At 35.4% G+C, this 23,767-nt stretch overlaps 1 protein-coding gene across 1 annotated transcript in view; it reads right to left on the bottom strand.

Moving 5' to 3' along the window:
- The window catches only part of LOC150080982 (nephrocystin-4-like), a 470,434-nt gene that overhangs the window by 387,210 nt on the left and 59,457 nt on the right, over positions 1 to 23,767 (bottom strand). Inside the window, exons 6-7 of the mRNA XM_090380874.1 lie at positions 16,870 to 17,063; positions 2,827 to 2,945 (exon numbers count right to left, since the gene is read on the bottom strand). Coding sequence (XP_090237000.1) covers positions 2,827 to 2,945; positions 16,870 to 17,063 — 313 coding nt within the window. The remainder of the gene's footprint in view (positions 1 to 2,826; positions 2,946 to 16,869; positions 17,064 to 23,767) is intronic.

The following is a 23,767-nucleotide window of genomic DNA, read 5'->3' as shown; positions in this document are numbered from 1 at the left end:
TACATGCACCTGTTCCTATTCTTAGCTACCTTAACATAACCCATGTGTTTACTTATACCACAATAACTCCCAGCAGAAACATCCTGCATCTTGTTTTCCAGGCTTCTGCTCATTCCAATAGAAGCAGTGCAAGAATCACTTTCGCCTCTGCCAGTGGCTACTGTTAACCTATTAGTCCTTGTATCCCCCTAAGGTTGCAGTTTTCTGACCCACCTAACACTGCCTCGATAGCATCAGCAAATATTCTTGCACCCTTTCTATTTAAGTGTATCCCATCCCTTAAGTGTATCCCATCCCTTTATCCTGCTATCCACCCACATCAATTGGGCACAATGCCTTAGATGCTATGTGCTTCTTAACCAGGTGCATAAGAAATTTGCTTCCATCTATATTTGAGAGAGTGCATTCAATGTGCCATAATTTTCAAAATGTTGAGAAAAAAAGAACATTCTGAAATCCTCAACCATCTAAAAATTCATAAATTAAACTAAAGTCCAGAATTCATTGCTAAAAACAAACACTTACTTTTGAGTTAAGCTGTAAATCAGAGCAATTCATTTCATTTCAATTTAATTTTATTAAAGGTTTATTCTGTGTACATAAACTAACTTCAACAAAAGGAAAAAAAAAAACAAATAAAAATGTGTACCAAGCTATAAACAAAAATGAAGCATGGTTGCAAAAATAACCTAGAGTTCAATCAGTGTGCTGCAAAATCAAGTAGTTAATTTCATGTACCATTATTTTAAAACCACTTACATACTGACAGATTAAGAATGACACCCTTTTTGAATGCTTATAATCATAACAGAATATCACCTGTAGTACTGTTTGATGTTTATATAGACAGACACAGTGAACATGATACTCTCACCTTCCTGTCCTGTTTATCTTTTGTATATATGTTAAAAATCACCATATTCAAATTCTGCATCCCTTATGCCTGAATGGCACCACATTGGCAACATCTCTACAATATCTGCATTTCTTTCATGACTTAACCAGTACTTCAAATTCATCAAATTTGAAGCCCCCACCACCCACCAGAAGGTCTTGTAATCCCTGACACTTTGCTTTCACAGAAGCACAGCAAAAATCACTTTCATTTCTGCTTGCAATTATTGTTAACCCATCAGTCTGTGTAGCCCCCCTCCCATACTAGCAATTTTCCAATCCACCTAACACTGCTCAATACCATCAGAAAATATTCCATGTGGAGCTCCTACCACCCATCCCTGTAAAAACAGTCTCTCCTGTTAACAAGCACCAACATCACCACAATGATAAAAATTGTACTACAGGAGCTCCAAACAGTTTCTCCAGTGCCAAACTAATAGAAAAAAAAACTCTCATCGTATACACTTTCCTATCACATGTAACCAAAATTGCAAACGCTATCAAATTTAATCCAAATTTGTGAATTTTTCTCAACTTTACCCTATACCTGTTAAGTAAATCCTCAGATCTCTTACTCTTAATATCATTAATACCAATGTGTACAATATTACATTTAGTGTCCTTAAAATATGATGGCTGCTGTACAATATCTGCAAAATTTTTCCACTGGCAAACATATCCTGGTCCTATTCATCTATCCTTTTCACACAATATATTTACTGCTTCCCTGGGACCAGTACCCTGCTATCGATGATGTCATTATATTGTCAGCATTCAAGCATAGCTCTAGCATTGAGCTGTTCATTTGAATATTTTATGGGTACCTGGTTTTAATACCTTTGAGGGCATCAACCCTGTCCTTTAATGCTCTGATGTTCACCATTCACATATATAATTCCTTCAATGGCGTTAACCCTTTCTTCAAACTCTCATCAGAATGCAGAATTTTCACTTTATTTACTCCTATATGTTTGTTAGACTTTGTCTAACAAACATACACAAAGGCATCCCATTTGGCTGAATCTTATCCTGCTACAGATAGCCTTGCAGACAAACGAAGCACATTATAAGTGTCCGATGTTACAATTTGTAATACAGAGTTGCACACTAGTTAAAATTTACAAAAAAAATTACAAAAAATTTAGAAAAACACAGCTTAAATGAGAAACAATTTTTCTGCTACCAAGAAAAGAATCAAACTTGCTTTGATAAGTACTTCGATTTTTTAATTAAGGTTATCATAGCAAGGCCATAACTTCTCAAGCCAGCACTGTAGCAGAGTATACTGTAGGTTTTTTTTTTTTTTTTTTTCCCCCTTTCCTTTTTCCACTGAGGAGTCTTGTGATTATTGATATGGTTAGGCTGCAGCAAAAAAAGTTCCTTATCTATATATGATTTTCATTTCTCTTTAGTATTACACATTAAAAATTTAAGGTATTTCTTGAGTGGCATAATACGTAGGATAAACTGTTCTAGGAGTTCTTGTGACCAAAGTGATTTTTTGTGACAGTGATATCGCAAAAGCAGATGTCACTGGAAAAGTGGTAAGATGATACCACAAAACGTTTTACCCCATTATGAACATATTTCCGATTCAAAAATAAACATAATAATACCAACGTAGGTTTAGAGTGCTTTATTATCTTTAAAAAATTTTACACCCACTGAAAGCACAAATCACAAAAGAGATGAGACTGCATCAAGAAACCTTATGTACTCCTTCAAGGTTGCATTATAGCCATAGTAGCTTATGCACCATTAAACTCCCATAACAACTTTCAAGATTGAATTTTACAAATTTAATCTTGCAGGAGTACATAAGTTTCTTGAAATTCATATTTATTTATTATCTATACTGATACTTAATTCAACAACAATAAAATAATGGCATCACAATAAAATGAATTCAAAATTCAAAAGGCAGCTTACTGTGGAGAAGTGGGAACACTTCTTGAATGGCTCTTATGTCCTGCATTAGAAGTTTCATCATAAAAAAGATGATGTACATCTGGTTCAGTTAGATAAACCCAACCATTGTGAATTCCAATCTATTAAAAAAATAAAAACATTAAATTTCATACAGAAACCACGAATCAATTAAACAAATTAAAGCTATGGTATTGAAGGTATATGCTAACATTCATCAACTGTTTCTTTGAATATGCACAAGTTGAAACTCTCATGTGTGATAAAAATCAAATAACAGAAAACAGCGAATTAGTAATTGGATGAAGGATTCTTGAGTGTTACTTTATTTACTAATAAACATCATGATCCTATCAGCTGCTCTGCAATTCTTAACAGTGAACCAAATATCCTGGAATACAAAATATTAGTATCAGTATACAGCTAGAATTGGATGCACTAGCCAAAATATAATAATAAAAAAATAAAATATGATAAAACAAAAAAATAAAATAAAATCAAGTGTGTATTTCCCTCCTCAGTTAGGTAGGTATCTATGGAAATGACCAAATTCCTCAAGCTGTCAGTCTCAACTAGCCTCCATGGTAACTTATTCCAGTAGTTAGCAACTTTACAATCCAATCTAAAACTTCTTTCCCAGAGTTTTGGAATCAATTATAACCATGAAAATTTCATCTTCATTCATTTTACTTAAGCTTACAAGATACTGAAAAGAAAGTAACTTAGCTGAATTAGTTTTAGAAAAGGTAAGTTTTAAATTTACAAAACATTACAGGACATAACTGCACAAAATTACTGAAGTTAAATTTATAAATTTACAGAAAGAAAAAAAAATGACAAGTTATAAGATTTTAAACAAATTAAAGAAAAACAAAAATGTGTTCTACTCTCTTAACCCAATCTTCCTTCAATCTTCAATGTAAGGAGCTCACTGTCCCACAGCTACAACTTCTTGAACATTCAGATCAATAACAGTTTGATTGGACTATAGTTGGACTATAGTATATTATCATCAACAAAACAAACAGGATTTTTAATCAGTAGAAAAAAAAAAAAAGGTTCATTCACAAAAAGTAGGAAAGTGAGAAAAGAAAAGAATCCTTTGAACTCTTGCAGTCCAGCATTACTTAAAAAGTTAGAAGGCAAACGTTCTTTCTACAATTAGATAGAGTTAACTTCATTATTTTTGTGACGTTATTTCCTCTAATATTTTATGAAGTTATTTCCTCTAATATTTTATGAAGTTATTTCCTGTAATATTTTGTAAATTTAATTCTTACCTTTTCTAAAACTAATTCCACTAAGTTACATTCTTTTGGATAGCTTGTAAGCTTAAGTTTTTAAATTCAGTATTCATCATTACCAGCCATTTTCAATCCACTGCAGGATGAAGGCCTCTCCAGAAACTTTCCAGTTCTTTCTGTTTTGTGCAAGACATCCATTTACTGCCCACAGACTTGTGAATTTCAGCTGTCCATCTCTGTTGTTGTTTCTGTTTTGTGCAAGACATCCATTTACTGCCCACGGACTTGTGAATTTCAGCTGTCCATCTCTGTTGTTGTTGTCTTCCAGGTTTTCTTCTAGCTCCTCTTGGGTACCATTCTGTTATTTTCTTAGTCCATCTGTCATCATGTCTTCAAGCTATGTGTCCCGCCCAAAAACGTTTTAGTTTTTTAGTTTTGATAAGTGTCCTTCACTTGAGTTCGCTGCCTAATCCATGTGTTTCTCTTCTTATCTAACAGTATGATTCCTAATATTTAATTCCATTCTTTATTTAATTCCATATTTAATAACTATATAACTATATTTAATTCCATTCTTTATTTAATTCCATATTTAATAACTATATAACTATATTTAATTCCATTCTTTGCTGTGTAGTTTTCAGCTTCTCTTCCATTCTTTTGGTGAGTGCCCAAGTTTCATTTCCATAACTCATGGTGGGGAGTATACTGGTTCATTATTTTACGTTTCAGACAAATTGGGATATTGCTCCTCAGTATGTGACACTATTTCTTGAATGCTATCCATCCAAAATTTATTCTTCTCTTGACTTCCAGCCATTTATCATTATTACAGCTAATGACTTGTCCCAGATAAATATATGAATCCACCTTTTTAATTACTGCTCCTTCAATGATTATATCCCTTTCCGTGGTATACTTGTTCATCATTATTTTTTGTTTTAGCCATATTTATCTTTAGTCCAAAATCCTTACTAACTCTGCATAACTAATTAAGATTTTCCTTTAATTATTTAGGATCATGGCTTATGATCACAATGCCATTTTCAAATTCACAAGACTCTTTTCTGCAACCAGTCTAATCTTCTGAAAGCTTCCTCAAGGGCAGCAGTAAACAACATTAGAGATATTGTGTCTCCTTGTGGAACTCCTTTCTCAATTTTAAATTTGCTGTCTTCATCTAGTCTAATAAAGGAGGTGGCATTCTCATATATTTTCTCAAAAATCATAATGTGTGGGGTATGGGTTGTCTTTCCAGTGCCCGAAACATTGCCTTATGCTATATGGAGTCAAATGCCTTTTCATAATCCACAAATGCCAGGTATAATGGTGTTTTATATTCATTTGCTTTCTCCATTAGCTGTGATATTACGTGAAGGTGACCCATAGTTGAGAATCCTGTCCTAAAGCCAGCTTGCGAAATCAACCGAAAGTCACCTCTAGTGACTTTCGGTTGATTCTCATCAGGTATTCTTTCTAATCTGTTAGTAATGACCCTTGTGAACAACTTGTAGGTGTTGGATAACAAGTTAATTGGTCTATAATTTCCAATTTATCTCCTTTCTTATGCAGCTAAACTATGATTGCACTATTCCACTCCTTAGGCATCACATCTTTTTTAATGCATTTTGTGAAGAGTCTTGCCAGTTTCTGTATCATGTCTCTTCCTACCAATTTTAACAACTCTACAGTAACTTCATTTTCCCCCAGGATCTCATTCTTCATTTTCTTCAATACATATTCTACCTCATCAGGAAGGATATCAGGTATGTTGTATGTGTTACTAATGTGTGATCCATCTTCCCCACTTCTGGCATCGTTTCCTTGTGCCTTGTGTAATTCTTTATAGTACTCTTCTGCTTTTTGAATTATACCTTCTCTACTATTTATAAGTACACCATTTCTATTCTTCAGTTTCAGTATTGTTTGTCTTTCTGTATTACTGCTCATAGCTGCTGATTTCAGTCCTTTGTTTTCCCTTAATGCTTGTTCTACTTTTCTTGTGTTAAATCTTCTTATGTCCTCTCTGAGTCTCTTTCTAATAGCTTTGCATAACTCAGTATACTCAATTTTGTCCTTGTCAGTATTTATCTTGCTCTTCATTTGTCGTCTTCGGTTCATCATGACAAGTGTTTCTCGACTAATTTTTTCTTTGGATTTCTTTTTGCATATAGTAGTAGTGGCACGTGATGCAAGAAAGCAAGTGTATGAGCTTATGCAGCATCAGCCAAAAAAAAAAAATATCACACCATTCCCTCCAAATGCCTGTCCAGTTCCTCCTTAAATTTATTTAACCTATCAACTTCCACGACAGATGAAAGTTTGTTCCAGCAATTAACCACCCGCTGGCTAAAGGCAAATTTCCGCACATCTATTCTACATCTGTCTTTCCTTAATTTGAATTTATGCCCCTTTAGGTTCATAATCTGAACAAGTGGAAGGATCCCATCAGAATTCAGCGTGCTCAACCCATTCAAGGCCTTATATACCTCAATCAGATCACCGCGCAGGTGCCTAGTCTGCAGCCATTGCAATTTGCAGAACTTAAGCCTCTCTTGGTAAGAGGATCCCTTCATTCCCCTCACCAATCTTGTTGCCCTTCTCTGTACACACTCAAGCAAATCTACATCCTTCCTATGATGAGGCCTCCACACCTGTACGCAGTACTCAAGGCATGGCCTGACCATTGCCTTATACAGAGGGACAATCACCTCCTTTTCCCTGCTAGCAAGGAAATCAATCATACAGGTTTCTTGGGCTTTATCACTTTCAGAAAATTGTAGTATTCCTCGTCGATATCTTGGTCCTGAACAGTCTGCAGAAGCTCAAACTTGTTCTTAAGTTCCAGTACATACTGCTTTTTCTCCTCTTCTGTTATCCCAAAGACCTTCGTATTATTTATTCAAGTCAGTTTTTTTTTTTTCTTTTCTACATCTATATCAAGTGTGCATCTTACCATTCTGTGATCACTTCCAACATTTACCTTGTTCAGGAGAGTAACATCATTCACTATATATCTTCTGTTAGTGAGGATGAAGTCAATTTCATTAGTTGTTAATCCATTTGGGCTCATCCATGTCCACTTTCTGTTCACCCGTTTCTTGAAAAGTGTTCATTACTGATATTCGTCAAGATTCTGCAAATTCCACAAGTCTTTCACCAATTCCAAGGTATCCTATAGTTCCCTTTCTGTGCTGTTTTGTCTCTTTCCAATCATAGTATTGTAATGATAGCGTAGTGTAGTGGGCTTTCTGCTCATCTAGACCTCTCAATTTTTAGACTGAGTGTCTGGTAGCACACAAATGCCTGTTCCCCTCCAGCCCTCTAATTCACTATTAGTAGTATATATATAGGTAACTGCATAATTACTGTAATATTTTGTTGGTTGAAGTTTTATAAAGTTAATTCTGTAATTTTGTTAATTAAATTCTTACCTTAATAATGGTTGTTACAATCTAACATCACCTCTAGTGACTTTCAGGGATGTTAATTTTTTTTCCCCCTTAAATTAATTAAATTCTTTCCTTTTTCTGTGATTAATAGAAGGTGAAAAGTAAATATAGTTATCTTCCTATTAATTAATTACTAAGATTATAACTTTATGGGATACTAGTGTTTATAGTGTTTTAAGCACTATTTTTAGATCTTCCAAACTATCTCTCTCTCTCTCTCTCTCTCTCTCTCTCTCTCTCTCTCTCTCTCTCTCTCTCTCTCTCTCTCTCTCTCTCTCTCTCTGTGTGTGTGTGTATAAATATATATAGATGTTTTTGCATGTATGCTATATCATAACTAAATACCATCGGCAAAGTGTCTAAATCCATGCCATTTTAGAAAGTGGGCTCAAAATTTATCAAAATATATTAAAAAAGGAAAAATATAAAAATGAAATATATACAAATAAGTGTGCAAAAGGAGATCAAATAAACACAAAGAAAGAGAAAGAAATGGTAAAAATACCAATTACTGCCTGTATCCATTGATAGGCTCTCAACAGTCACCAAAACACACAGATGTATAAGATGTATAACTACAACATAATTGCCAAATAGGGTAATAAATAAAATATGATAACACCTAAATAAAATTTGAAGTAAAAATATATAAAACAAAATTAGGTGGCTAAAAAATTTTGCAGTTAATTGTATAAAGGGATCATTGGCCCAACACACAGCAACTTAAGAACAAAGAAAAGAAGAGCAATCATTAGAGCTTAGACAGCACATGTCCTTATCATTCAGCAGTCAGCCTAAAAAGGTGACAGTTAAGATTTTTGAAGTTGTTGTTGTTATTTGGTTTTTAGCAGCATTAGCAACTAAGGCCATATTGCTCCGAGATATGCGGTGGTCATTCCCTGACCTTTCCGCATCCTCCGTATTTGGTGGTGACTAGCTCGAACCCTGGTCTAATCAAGAAGCGTGTGTTACGCACTGCTGCTCCTTCCCACCTGGCTACAGAGGCGCCCGATATATATATATTTTTTTTTGAAGTAGCTGCTTACTAATATTAAAGTGCCCCTGCATACCATTAGTACATAAAAATATGGATGCAAGCCCAAATTTGCAATATAGTATCAAAACTGAGTTACTCATAGAAGTAAGATATTTTAGCACATATTGAAATAAAATAAGATAAAAAATAAAAAAAATAGAAAAAATATACAATTAAAAAATAAAATAATACTGCAACATATATTAAATAGCAAAACATCACTTGCAGTCATAGACTATTAAATGATACTACAATCAATTCTGATATTATATTGCAAATTTGGGCTTGCATCCATATTTTTATGTATTAACGGTACATGGGGGGCACTTAATATCAGTAAATGGCTACTTCAAACCTTAACTTTGACCCTTTTTAGGCTGCCTGCTGAAAGGTAAGGACATGTGATATTAAGCTCTAATAATTGCCCATCTTTTCTTTGTTTTTAAGTATCAGTTGCTATCTGTTGGGTCAACAGTCCCTTTATACCTATTAACTGCAAAATTCATAACCTAACCTAATTTGGCTTTGTATATTTTTATACTCCAAATTTTATTTACATGCATTCGCATTTTATTTATTAAATATGAACAATTACTTGGTGGTTAATTACTTTTCTTATACATCTATGGGTGTTGGTCTCAGATGTATTTCAGGAAAACTTTTTATACTACTGCACATAAAAGACTGCTGTACAAACTGGGGCAGTGTGACAATTAATGGACACAGCTCTTCGTGGACTAATATTATTAGTGAAGTCCTCTGGGGTTCAGTGTCTGACCCATCATTATCTTCTATATTTGTCAATCACATTGATGAAGGCATCAGGCTTAATATCCAAGTTTGAAGATGATACAAAGGTTGGCAGGGTGGTTATTGACAGTAATGATGGTATGCTACTGCAACAGGATCTAGAAATGTTAGGCAAATGGGCTCAGAAATGGCAACTGAAAATATAACCTTGGCAAATGCAAAATACTGCATATAGGTAGCAGTAACCCCATAGTAACATATCAACTGGGTGGTACTACATTCAGGGTAGTGAAGAATGAAAATTACCTGGGGGAAATTGTTCAGTCGGATATGAAGTTCTCTGACAGTGCAGACAGGCTGCTGGGACAGCTCATGGGATTTTGTCAATTATATACAGGAATTTTGCTATCATAGATAAGGTGTTTATCCCTTATCTATGATAGCAAAATTCCTTGAATAAGGTAATGGTCAGGCCACATCTTGAGTACTGCATACATGTGTGCATTGGTCTGGTTTTAGGAAGGATGTTGAGCTGCCGGAACAAGTTCACAGAAGGGCAACGAGATTGGTGAAGGGAACAAAGGGTTGCTCATACCAAGAAAGCCTTCAGTCCTGCAAACTGCCACATCTGGAGACTAGGTAGCTGCAAGGTGATCTGATTGAGGTGTTTAAGGCTTTGAATAGATTGAGCAAGCTTAATGCTGATGGGATTTGACCTCTGGCTTAGACTAAGCACACGAGCGGGCATAAATTAAAATTGAAGAAGGACAGTTGCAGAATAGACATATGGAAGTTTGCCTTTAGTCAGCAGGTGGTTGATTGGTTAAACAAACTTCCATCTGTTGCTGCTGTTGTGGAAGTTGACAGCTTAAATAAATTCAAAGAAAAACTACAAAAACCATTTGTGGGAATGGATAGGTGAAATGGAATGTGGTTTTTTTTTTTTTTTTTGCAAGAAAAGCTGTATAAGCCTGCTTTCTTGCAGCCTATGCCAAGAGTACTATCAAACAGGTTAAACCACCTGCCTCCGACAGAACTGTAAGGCATTACGCAAGGCAGATGTTCATGGTGAGCAAAGGGTGCAGCACATTGTATGGTCTCAACAACAGGTCACCGTGTGACAGCTGACATTGCAATACAATATAAGGAATGCAAGAACGATATCTCAAATGACAATGCACCATATACGCAGACATATGGGGGGTTCCATGGCAGATGACCCAAGAGACACCCTGTCCTCACCAACAATCACTATTGATGGTGAATGCTGTGGTGCTAACAATACAGGTTGGATTGTTAGCACCACAGCAATCCAACCAGCACAGCTGAGTGTGCTGGTTGGATGAGTTCAAATACTTGGTGCAATACATCGATGGAAGCCTTTGTGTGTGGAATAAGCAACACGAGTCCATGGACCCATCACGCATGGTGCACACTATCCAGGCTTGTGGCAGTGTTTGCTTGATATGGGGTAAATTTCGCAGGCAAGAACTAGGACCCCTGGTGAGGTCAACCAGCAGCTCTTAAGGAGACCATGTGCACCCTGCATTTTGTAATTTTTCCCAGACAAAAACAGGATCTTCCAAGAATACAACACACCATGTCATCAGGCCTGTACTGTACACCAGTTATTTGAGGAAAACAGTGAAGATATTGCCCATCTTAACCAGCCTCCAAATTCAATTGACCTCAATCGAACTGAACACCCATGAGTTGTTTTGGAATGGGAATTGAGGTGTATGGACATGCAACCATCGTCAATTCCAACACTATGGCAAGCTTTGCAGGCAGCATGGCTGCAGATCCCTCTGGACATCTTCAGACATTGAGTGGAGTCAATGCCTAGCTGAAGAGCAGCTGTTATCCATGCAAAGAGTGGCTCAACATGGTATTAGGTAGGTGGATATAATTCAGTGACCACTCATGTATATAACTTACTTCACTTTTCATCTTTTACAATTTTCTGTTCTCTATACATTTTTTTAGACATCTTTTGTTATCCACTTAAAACCATCCTCTCAATTTCTGGCATTTTGCCAGAAAATCCCCCTTGGAACATTAAAAAAAAAAAAAAAAAAAAAAAAAATTTTTTTTTTGCTTTAGCAAAATTATTACTTGTAATTCATATCCCCCTCTTCCTTCACACAGAATAGTAAAGATGAATTACGGCTGTTGAATAAGCAGTGTTTATACATTCCAAAAAGAAAGGGAAAAAAATTCTTTTGCATAGTGTCTATCAGACACCAACACATACTCAAACTCTTTATAACTATAATAATTTGAAATGAAAACAGAAAATGCAGAGAAGAATAAACTCAGGCAAAGTTTCAGATTACCTGAGTTTATTCACAAATTAAAAAAAAAAAAATTTATTAGCATTAGCAGTGCTAAAGGCATACTGCAAGAAAGCATGCTTATGTAGATCAGCCAAAAAAAAAATGCTCTGATTGAACCCCTCCGTTCGTTCCAAATACCTATCCAGCTCAGCCTTAAATTTATTTAGGCCATCAACTTCCACAACAAAAGATGGAAATCTGTTCCACTAATTGACTACACACTGGCTAAAGGCAAACTTTTGCACATTATCCTACAACTGTCTTTCCTCAATTTGAATTTATGCCCTCTCAGGCGATTATTCTGAGCAAGAGAAAGAATCCCATCAGTATTCAGCTTGCTCAACCCATTCAAGGACTTATACACCTCAATCAGATCACCTCGCAGGTGCCTAGTCTCCAAACACTGTAATCTTAACTTAAGCCTTTCTTCGTAAGAGCAACCCTTTGTTCCATTCATTAATCTTGTTGCCCTTCTCTGTACTCATTCCAACAGCTCTACATCCTTCTTAAAATGAAGCCACCAGAGCTGTATACAGTACTCATGGCATGGCCTGATAATTGCCTTATACAAGAGGATAATCACCTCCTTATCCCTGCTAGAAAAATTCCTTTATATCATTGACAAGACACCATGAGCTACTCTTGTAGCCTGTCTGCACTGCTCAGAGAACTTCATATCTGCTTGCACAATTAACCCCAGATCCTTTTCATTCTCTACCACTGTAGAGAATGAAAGTACCACAGTGTAGTACCACAGAGCTGATACGTAACTCTGGGGTTATTGCTTCCCATATTTAGTACTTTACATTTGTCAATGTTAAACTTCATTTGACACCTCTCAGCCAATCTGCAAACTTGGACATTAAGCTTGATATACCATCATCAATATCATTTATAAATACAGAAAACAACAATGGACACAACACTGAACCCTGATGGACTCCAATAATAACATTAGTCCACGAAGAGCAGTGTCCATTGATTACCTTTGTCTTCTCCCACTCAACCATCCCTTTATCCATAGCAGCAATTTGCTTTCAATGCCACACTGCTCCAATTTGTTCAGCAGTCTTCCATGTGCAATAGTATCAAAAGCCTTTCTAAGATCCAAATATATGATATCAAAGTTATTCCCTGCATCCAGTTGCTTTGTGACACCTCATAGTATACAATCAAATTAGTCAGACAAGACTTCCCCTTAACAAACCCATGCTGTGTTTGAGCTATAGCTGAAGTCTTGTCTAGATGATCCTTCAGTGCTTCTTTAACCAGTGCCTCCATTACTTTTCCCTGGAACAGAAGTTAAACTAACAGGTCTATAATTACTTGTGTCACCCTTTGATCCTCCTTTGTGAATTGGGGTCACATTTGCACATCTCCAGTCCATCTGTACCTCACCTGAGTCCAAGAAAGCTCTCATGATTATGGCTAGGGTTTGCTTATTTCCTTTGATGCCTCCTTTAATATAACTGGATAGATCCCATCCACCCCAGGTGCCTTATGTTTATGTTCAACAATTTCTTCTCCACTTTCCTCACAGTTATTACAAAATCATCTAGCTCACTGCCAGAGTTTAGTTCAACTCTGGTATTCCCCTCCCTTAATAACTAGTCATGTGTGAATGTAGATGCAAAATACTCATTTAGTTTGTTAGCCAACTGAGTAGGATCATCAACAGTTGAACCATTGCATCCTTTGCCAAAGATCTCTCATAATCTGCCTTTCCTGCCTAACCTCCTTTGTGACTTGGTTACAGACCAGCTTATATCTATCGTAGGCTTCCATGTCACCCGTTAATTTATATGTATCCCATGCATTTTTCTTCTTTGCCACATGTCTCATTAGTTCATCTGACATCCATTTAGGCCTAAACCTTGAACAATATTTCTTAGTTGGTATGTAAAGTCTAGTTGCTTCCAAAATTAATTCTTTGAAAGCTCCATTTTGAATTTGCTGTTGGTAACATCATCAGTTGGTTCCACCATACAGAATTTAAGTATATAAGTATATTTAAGTATATAATTTAAGTATATCTTGTTTTCCATCAGACCACCGTAGTTCCCTTTACAAAAGCAAAAACCCTTCCCTTTACCCCTGATGGTAGTTAATCTCACTTCAGCCCATTGTGATGAATGCCACCTAGTGGTTCCTTTATCTGAGATTCTTAATGCACGAAGGATGGCTACTGATAATCAGATCAAGAGTATTACTCCCTCTAGTTGCCTCCCGAATATTCTGATGTAGAAAACAATCATCCAATAAATCCAAAAAAGCCTTGCTAGTGTGTGAGTGACCAACTCACAAATTCCAGTCAATTTTTGCGGAACTTAAAATTCCCCATTATAATACTCTCTGATTTACTGGCCCACTTTATTTCCCTGTACAGTTTTTTATTATTTTTTTTTTATTATTATTATTATTATTTAAAATTCCCCTACTCTCAATTTTGATTTTCCAGTGCTTATGTCACTTCAAACTGACTTGATACTGCATTGTCCAGCGATGTCAACTGGCTGCACTTCCTTGGATTTTGTGTTTTTCTTAACTAATAGCATAACCCCTCCTCCCTTCATATCCTGTATATGTACTCCCCAAATTCCAGTTCTGCATTCCTTATATCTGTGTGACACCACGTCTCTGATATCCGAACAATATCTGCCTTTGATGTTTTGAGTAATACCTCAAATTCATCAAATTTATTTGGTGTACACGCAAGTATACATGCACCTGTTCCTATTCTTAGCTACCCTAACACAACCCATGTGTTTCCTTGTACCGCAATGACTCCCAGCAGTCTCTGAAATTCCCTGCATCTTGTTTTCCAGGCTGCTGCTCATTCCAATAGCAGCAGTGCAAGAATCACTTTCACCTCTGCCAGCAGCTACTGTTAATCCACTGGTCCGTGTATCCCCCCCAAGCTAGCAGTTTTCCGACCCCCCTAACACTGCCGCAATAGCATCAGCAAATATTCTTGCACCCTTTCTATTTAAGTGTATCCAATTGCTGTAGAAGCAGTCTCTCCTGTTAACAAGCACAGATCACGCTGAGAAAAATTCTACCCCTTGAGCCTTGCACAATCTCTCCAGGGCTGAACTGATCGACAAAGCTCTCATCATATACTCCCTTGTATCGTGTCTGGGCAAAATTGCAGACACTTTCAAATTCAACCCAAATTCACAGCTTTTTTTCAACAGTGACCTGTACTTGTTAAGTAATTCCACCAGTCTCCTACTCTTAATATCATTAGTGCCAACATGTACAAAAATATCACCTTTTCTGCCCTTAAAATATGACATCTGCTCTACAATGTCAACTTATACACCAAGCAGAAAAAAAAAACACCTCCGATTACATCTATTCATTTCCTCCAACAGCTTTTCTACTTTTTCCTTGAATTTATTTAAACTATCAAACTTCCACAACAGATGAAAATTTGTACTAGCAATCAACCACCTGCTGGCTAAAGGCAAACTTTCACACATCTACTCTGCAACTGTCCTTCCTCAATTTGAATTTATATCCCCCCCCATGTGTCTGGTCTGAGCAAGAGAAAGAATCCCAACAGCATTGAGCTTGCTCAATCCATTCAAAGCCTTAAACACCTCAATTACCAGAAAGATTTTAAGTAGCATCAATTAGATGCAAAGTGAAGGTCAAAGGTACTGTGGAAGATTTTCTACCACTTTCCAACAGAAAATGGTCCTCCTTTAAAGCATTTGTGAGCTATGCTATTAAGAGTGCCATCTTAATCTTGCTAGAATTCTGCAATCCAATTCATCGGCACCTCCGTAGCCAGGTGGGCAGGAGCAGCAGTGCGTAGCACACGCTTCTTGATTAGACTGGGGTTTCGAGCCCGTGACCACCAAATACAGAGGGTGTGGAAAGATCAGGGAATGACCACAGGATATCTGCGGAGCAATATGGCCTTAGTTTCTAATGCTCCTAAAAACCAAATAACAACAACAATCCAATTCATCTCAAAGTTGTTCAGTTAGGGTGTGGTCAAGCTGAGTGCTCCCCACTGCATATTCCAATATTATCTACAAACTATGCATTCATAATCCTTGTTTTGTGAAATGATATATAAATTCTTTACATCATCCAACACTGTCATGCTTGAATATGTAAAGAATAAAAGAAGTGAATTTAGCCGGAAGGTGTAAAGGACCATTTCCATCAAACTGTTACAATGTAGGGCATGCAGTATTGTCCATAGCTTCAAAAGAGGATGCAGCATTCATGATTCCATGTGCATTTTTTTTCAGTGTACCCAGTCCACACCACAAGAAACACCACAGAGCATAACACTATATCCACCCAACTTCACAGTTGAGACCACATACTCAGATAGCATGTGCTTCAGGCATCCTCCACATCAAACACGTCCATCAGACTGAAAGAGTGTATAACGTGACTTGCTGCTCCACAGAAATTATTCCACAGTTCAGGTTTAGTGTGCCATGCATAATACTAATTGATTTTGTTTTTGTAATCAAAGATTTTTCATGGAATAAACTGAAGCTATTCTGTGAAAAATTCATGTGTGGCTCCCTACATGTTGTGATAAGACTTACAAATTTGTCTGTGGCCAATCACAGCCTCCGAATTCAGATCCTCTAATTTTTATTCTATGCCTATCTGGTTGTTTCTGTGGCTTAGCATCACTGCTAGACTCATTTCTTCAGCACTTTGCTAGTGGTAAACTACAATGTTTCATTCCCATGCACAGACATTCAACTATCATATAAGCTCTTTCCATGTGCTAATTGTTCAGCAAACACATCTGAAACAAATTAAAAGCTAAACTGCTAATCATCTTTATAGACTAAAGTTTATTTTGTAGTCACACAACTTTTTAAAATCAGAAGGTTGTTATTGTTGTTATTTGGTTTTTAGGAGCATTAGCAACTAAGGCCATATTGCTTGGGGAATATGCGGTGGTCATTCCCTGACCTTTCCGCATCCTCCATATTTGGTGGTCATGGGCACAATCAGAAGGATGCGTCATGATTTCTGAAAGGATAGTATATATTACCTCAATCTACAAAGAATAATATTCAATAATGTAGTCTGTAGCAGATGATTTTGTAATGAAGGTGAGTGGTCAAGTGCAAACTGTCCATTCACCTGTATGTATGCATGGATACAAAAATTAGAAATAAAAAATTTATTAACTCTAAGTGCATGTAAAGAAATGTGGCAAATGGAAACCTGATTTTAAAATTTACCTGCAGCCTTCTTTCCGTAATTCTCACTTCATTTATCTTCTTTAATTCAATGTTTCTTGAAATATATTCTTTAAATAAAATTATCACTAGAGCCTTTTCTAACTCTTGAATAGAAGGCTTAAGGTGAATATGCAATTTGTCCAATGTGTATGAAGTTGTTTTACAAGGTCGTCGTTTATATAAGGCATCAGTTCCTGAAGAAGAAAAAGAAAAATAAAAAAATAAAAAAGTATGCAATTTAATGAAAGACCATTCTTATGCAGGGCCAAATACTGTCATTTTTAAACATTACAAAGTCATTAAAAGCAAATAAAAATTTTTTCAAAATTTCTTTTAAATAATAAAAAAAAAAAAAAAAACAGTAGTAGGATATTCACTCTTCAGTACACACATTTAGCTGTGTACTGAACAGCTGGTGAGTGCAGCTGTGTTGCATCAGCTCCCACTACAACTGTATTTATTTTTATTTAAACTGAAATTGGTTCACATTTGCTTCCAAAGTACAGAAATGAAACTTTTACATTGAATCGAAGATGGGGAAACACTTTTGTGTTGAGAAAAAAGCAGTTTATTAAGCAAAATTTTAAAATATAAATGTTAATATTTAGTTCAATTTTAATATGAAATTCAAAAATTTTGACCAAAATAATGACAAAAAAGTTCATAAACAAACAAGCTAAGCCTAAAAACAAGCAAGACAGAAGACCCTAGTGCTTTTAATTGAACCACCTTGTACAAATTCTATTTACTATTAAAAAATAATAATAATAATGTTCAAACTAAACAACAGCACAATTTTATAGTAATTTTATACAAAATCAATATCTGTGGCAATATACCTTAAATTAAGATATCCAGATGATCTTAAAAATAACAAAACAAAACTAGCAACAATATTAAAAAAATATATCAAATTTTTTAACACCTGTTGCTTTTATTGAAGGTATCTTGGAAAAGGGGAGAAAAACCCTGTTTAACAGACCATCTAATACACAAATATCTTCCATAAAACTTGACAAGTAGACATCCAACTGGAATAAGTCAACCAATGTTCTAATTAATTACCACTGAAAGAGCTACACAGATGAAATGGCATTATATTTTTTAATTTATTTATTTTAGACAATGCATGAAAGAGATATTTTATAATAATAATATACTGCTTCCACTGACTTGACAGTTTATTAAAACAGCAGACTAATTACACAGATGTTAAAATATCTACAATTAAAATCGAAAATATGTACAATTAAGAACTACAATTTTATGTTCTTAATTGTACATATTTTCAGTTTTAATTGTAGATATTTTACCATTTTAACATCTATGTAATTAGCCTGCTGTTTTAATAAACTGTCAAATCAGTGGAAGCAGCATATTACACTAGCCAACAAAAAATATTTTTTGTCATACCTCCATAATGAAAATATGTGATTCTGGAAATAAATAAATGCACTGATTCCAAAAACCACCATAAAAAATCTCTATTATGTCTACATCAAAAGATGTACCAATGTTTAACGTTAAAATAAAGGGATATATATGTATAATTCATGTTTGTAATACAAGTGTAAAAAATATACGTTCTCTATAACTTTAACTTCAGAAAAATATCATAAATCATAGCGAAATAGTTATATTTCAATAATATATAGTCAGCATACCTGTAATTATCCTTAAAAATGTTTTCTACTAAGGGATGTTCTGTTGTATTCCTGCTTATGCTCTCTCACAAGGAACCAGCAGTAATCTCTCATCATTACAGGATCCCAGCAACCTTGGTACCACTTTTTCACAGTGGAAATATCTTGATGACACCACTCCCCTTGTTCATCACTCACATCTCACAAATTTTCAGGAAAAATTTGAGATGGAAATGAAGAAAATGAACTTTAAATGACATTCGACAGCCCATGCTTTTGTAGCACTCAAGTAACTTAGACACTAACATTTCATAGTTTTCTTCTTTCCTACTACCCAAAAAAACCATTACTAGTGCCTTAAATGATCACCAAGCTGCCAATTCAACGTCCTTTAAATGGGTTTCAAACATATCATCTTTCGGGAGTTTCCAAACTTGGGGTTCTGCAAAAATTCCCTCCTTAAGTTTGGCATATGTTAAATTAGGAAACACACTTCTCAAGTATGCAAATTCGTTACCTTATTTATCTAGTCCCTTCACGAAATTTTTCATCAATCCAAATTTGATGTGCAGAGGTGGAAGAAGAACCTTGTTTGATTGCATTATATTAAAGGAATATATTTTACATTACGTTGCTCTGGTATGAACTTGTCCTGCTTTTTCCAATGTTGCACAACAATGTTCTTCTGTCGCATGGCTGTCCCACAAACACAAAAAATGACAATATTTTGTGAATTCCCCCTGCAAACCAATAACCTTAAGATCACTGTATATGTTCCAACCATAATCCTAGTATTTTACAGAACCTTAGATATGCTTTCATGGCTTTCTTTAAGTGGAATTGAATGAAATACAGGAACTGATGGAAATTCGTTGCCATTATGAAGCAAAACTGCTTTTAAACTTAATTTTGAGGCATCTATGAATAAATGCCATTCATCTGACATGCACAAACACCTAACTCTTTCAGAAGTCCAATAATGTCTTCGCAAAAACACATACTGTATTCCGTAGCAAAATATTTCAAAAACTTTTTGCATCTTTTTCGAAACACTGAAATCTTTATTCCTGCTGCTGTCACCTAGAACCTAACAGTTCAGCTTGTTCTTTCAGTAAATTTAAGTCTCGAACAAAATCATTCAACTCATCTTGTTTGATTAAATGTACCTCACTGCCTGAACTTATTGGCTGATAATCGGCATCTTGTGAAATGGAGGCTTCCAGGGAATCCTCAAGTTGAACTCAATCACTATTATCTTTGCCACTACTGTTTGGAGGAAAGATTTACAACCTTGAGAACATGTCATGATCAGTTAATACTTGGAAAACCTTGGCAGAGCCTACAAAAATCCTCACCAAAAACAATAAATGCACTCTCTTCAAATTGTAAATTGTTGCATCAGAATTTGAACCTAAGAACCACAGGAAGAAGTCTAATTATGTTTATCAAAAGAAAACAGAGGCCAGAATCGATTGCTAAAATTAAGAGAATTAGCTTATATCTGTTAAAATAAATCAGTATGTCATACATTACTGATTTTTTTTAACAGCTGGCTAGATTATGCGAAATTGCCATATTTTGATAAACTGTAACCCACACTATTTAATAACTGTGAAGTGATATGAAACTATCATGGTGATTTTCGAAATCTACACATAAAAATTGGTTAAAAACAGAATTTAAGTTCTTGGAGGTAAAAATCATGTTGGCTGGTGCAGCATAAGCCTAAGGCTTCCTTGCATTGTGTGACTAGTAATAATATGTCTAATCTTGAAGCACAAGGCCTTTTCTCTAACTCATGAAAGAGATCTAAAAATTTCAGAGCCATCTGCTGTTCCATTCAATGGAACTGCAGATGTATAAAGAACCATCTTGATCACAACTTTATAAAACGCTTTCATTGGGTGAAACTGCCATACTTTTTACCACTGGCAAGAAATCTAAATTCTTAAACAGTATGAATTGAAAATAGTGTATTAAAGCCTTAGTTTTTACATGCTATCTCTGAATTATCTCTCACCCCAACCCCTGCAAAAAAAAAAAAATAATAATAATAATAATGGTCCAAATAAATGAATAAATGAAGATCAAATTTTTGAATGTAAAAGGAAACCAAACATACAAAGAGTGACATTTAATTACTTTTTTTATAACAGAAATTAAAAGTCAGTTTTAAACTTTCAAAAAGCAGTTAAAACACTGACATTATTTTAAAATGATTTTTAAGTTGCAATTAGCACTAGTAGAGGCATATGATGCAAGAAATCAAGCTTATAAAGCATCAGCAAAAAAAAAAAAAAAACAACTTCCCTTTTCACCACACAACCATTCGTTCCAAATGTTTGTTCAGTTCTATCTTGAATTTATTTAAGCTATCAACTTCCACAATGACTGATGGAAGTTTGTTCCAGCAATTAACTACCTGCTCACTAAAGGCAAATTTCCACACATCTGTTCTACAACTTGAACACAATTTGTCTTTCCAAAATTTGAATTTATGCCCCCTCAGGTGCATAATCTGAGAAAGAGGAAGAATTCCATCAGCATCAAGCTTGCTCAAACCATTCCAGGCCTTATACACCTCAATCAGATCACCTTGCAGGGCTAGTCTCCAGATGTTGCAATTTGCAGAACTTAATTTGTTCTCGGTAGGATAAACCCTTTGTTCACCTCACCAATCTTGTTGCCTTTCTATGTACTCATTCCAGCAACCCTACATCCTTCCTAAAATGAAGCTTCCAAACCTGCATGCAGTACTCAAGGTGTGGCCTGACCATTGCCTTATACAAGGAAATAATCACCTCCTTATCGCTGCTAGTAAAATTCCTGTATATCATTGATAAGACCCCATGAGCTGCTCAGGCAGTCAGTCTGCACTAATCAGAAAACTTAAATCTGACTTGTACTTAATAAAATTATTAAGTAAAACCAAAAGAAGGGATATCAGCATATTGAAAACAAAAAACCTTTTCATAAGGAGCCCAAATAAGAAATGTAAAAAAAAAAAAAAATTGTAACAAATATTTAACCTGTATAGTGTTCACAAATTTAATTTACAGGTCAAAACCGTGTTAAACATGTGTTTAACATGCATAGCACAAAATAAAAGATAACTCTATAATCAAACAAGCACAAGCTATCCTGCAGATTCCGAAAATCAGTATTAATTCTCTTCTGAATACAGAGAAAAAGAAACTGAAAATTTACAATGATGTTTTGCAGATATAATTCTAAACTACTTCCTCTGAGTGTAAACTGCCATTCCAACCGACTTGGAAAAAAACTACAATACCAGCTGAACTGTTATTGTAGTTTTATGGAAGTTGTTTCTTTATTAGCATTAACAGAGGCATATGATGCAAGAAAGCAAGCTTATACAGCATCAGCCAAAAAAAAAAAAAAAAAAGCCTTCCCATTTCCCCCATCCATTCACTCCAAAGTTTGTCTAGTTCCATCTTGAATTTATTTAAGCAGTGAGATTTAAGTACAACAAATGAAAGTTTGTTCCAGCAATCAACCATCTGTTGGTTAAAGACAAATTTCCGCACATCTATTCTACAACTGTCTTTCCTCAATTTGAATTTATGTCCCCTCGGGCAAGTAATCTGGGCAAGAGGAAGAATGACTCTTCCATTCAAATCTGTCTTCCTCTTCCATTACATATTCAAAAGAGAGATTAAATATTGATTTTCAAAATCTACAGGGCACAGTGCTTATTCAATTAAAAAATATTTAAATATAAGGAGAAGATAAAGAGCCAAACAAGAGAACCATGACAAACTGCAAAACTTTTGACATTTTGTCAATGTTATACAGCAATTTTCCATCAAGGATAAGGTGGTAATTTGTATAAAGAACACATTATTTATGGTTAGACCACATATGGTATTTCATGCAGGTTGGGAAGCCTCATTTTAGGAAGGATTTAGATCTGTTTGAATGATTGCAGAGATGAGCAACAAGATTAGTGAGCGGAACAAAAGGGTATGCTTACAAAGAAAGACTTCAGTTCAGCAAATGCAGCATCCTGAAACTAGGTATGAGGAGATCTGATTGTTCTGTTTATGGCTTGAATGAATTGAGTACGCTAAATATTGATAATATCCTTACTCTTGCATAGACAACACAGATATATGGATATAAATTTAAAGGAAAGAACGTTGCTGGATAAGAAGAAATTTACCTTTGCCTGGTGATTGTTAGAATAAAGCTTCATCTGATGTTGTGCAAGGTGATACTCTGAATAAATTTAAGGTGAAATATTAGTGGGCATGAACAGGTGATGTCTGCAGTCCTTGTGTGGCTTACTTGCATCAGTTGTCACTACAAATACTAATCCTTGTGCAATTAGTTTTTCTTTCACTGTTATAGGTTATGCACTTACCATATAATGAGAACACATTTTTGATACCCAGTAAACACAATGCAATACTTGGGGTAAAGATAAATACTGAAATAAAGTATAAAACAGGCTTGGCCAAGAAAAAGTAACATTTATATTTGGCTAAGGTAAAGAGAGCCAACACGAGACACACAGCAAATTACGGGAAACTTACCCAATGAATTGGTTTGCCACTATTGCTGCTTCTCCCTGCATTCTCGGTAAACAGACGGTGCATGTTATCGGTAGCAGGAGTAGAAGTCGAGAACAATATATTGATTGACACATAGGAATGACAGATGATGTACTGATCAGTGCGTAAACAGAACAGATGATAACATCATAGCATTAAGTGATTGATTGACATTCATATACATAAAGAATCTTGCTTTCTTTTCCTATTATTTCCTAACATAGCATTAGTAGAGGCATATGATGCAAGAAAGCAAGCTTTTACAGTATCAGCAAAAAAAACAACTTTACCATTTCATCCATCCATTCACTCCAAATGTTTGTCTAGTTCTGCCTTGAACTTATTTAAGTTGTTGACCTCCGCTACAACAGATGCAAGTTTGTTTCAACTATCAACCGTCCACTGGCTAAAGACAAATTTCCGCACATTTATTCTACAATTGACTTTCCTCAATTTGAATTTATATCCTCTCAGGTGAGTAATCTGAGCAAGAGAAAGAATTCTATTGGCACTGAGCTTGCTCAAATCATTCAAGGCCTTATACATCTCAATTAGATCACCTCACAGGTGCCTAGTCTCCAGAAGCTGCAATTTGCAGAACTTAAGCCTATCTTGTTAACAGCAACCCTTTGATCCACTCACCAAACTTGTTGCCCTTCTCTCTACTCGTTCCAACAGCTC

The sequence above is a fragment of the Mastigoproctus giganteus genome, chromosome 9 (assembly GCF_048544385.1).
Source record: "Mastigoproctus giganteus isolate SK-2022 chromosome 9, ASM4854438v1, whole genome shotgun sequence".
Taxonomy (NCBI): Eukaryota; Metazoa; Arthropoda; class Arachnida; order Uropygi; family Thelyphonidae; genus Mastigoproctus; species Mastigoproctus giganteus.
Note: the sequence above shows the minus strand (reverse complement) of the source record. Positions and strands in the feature narration are given on the sequence as shown.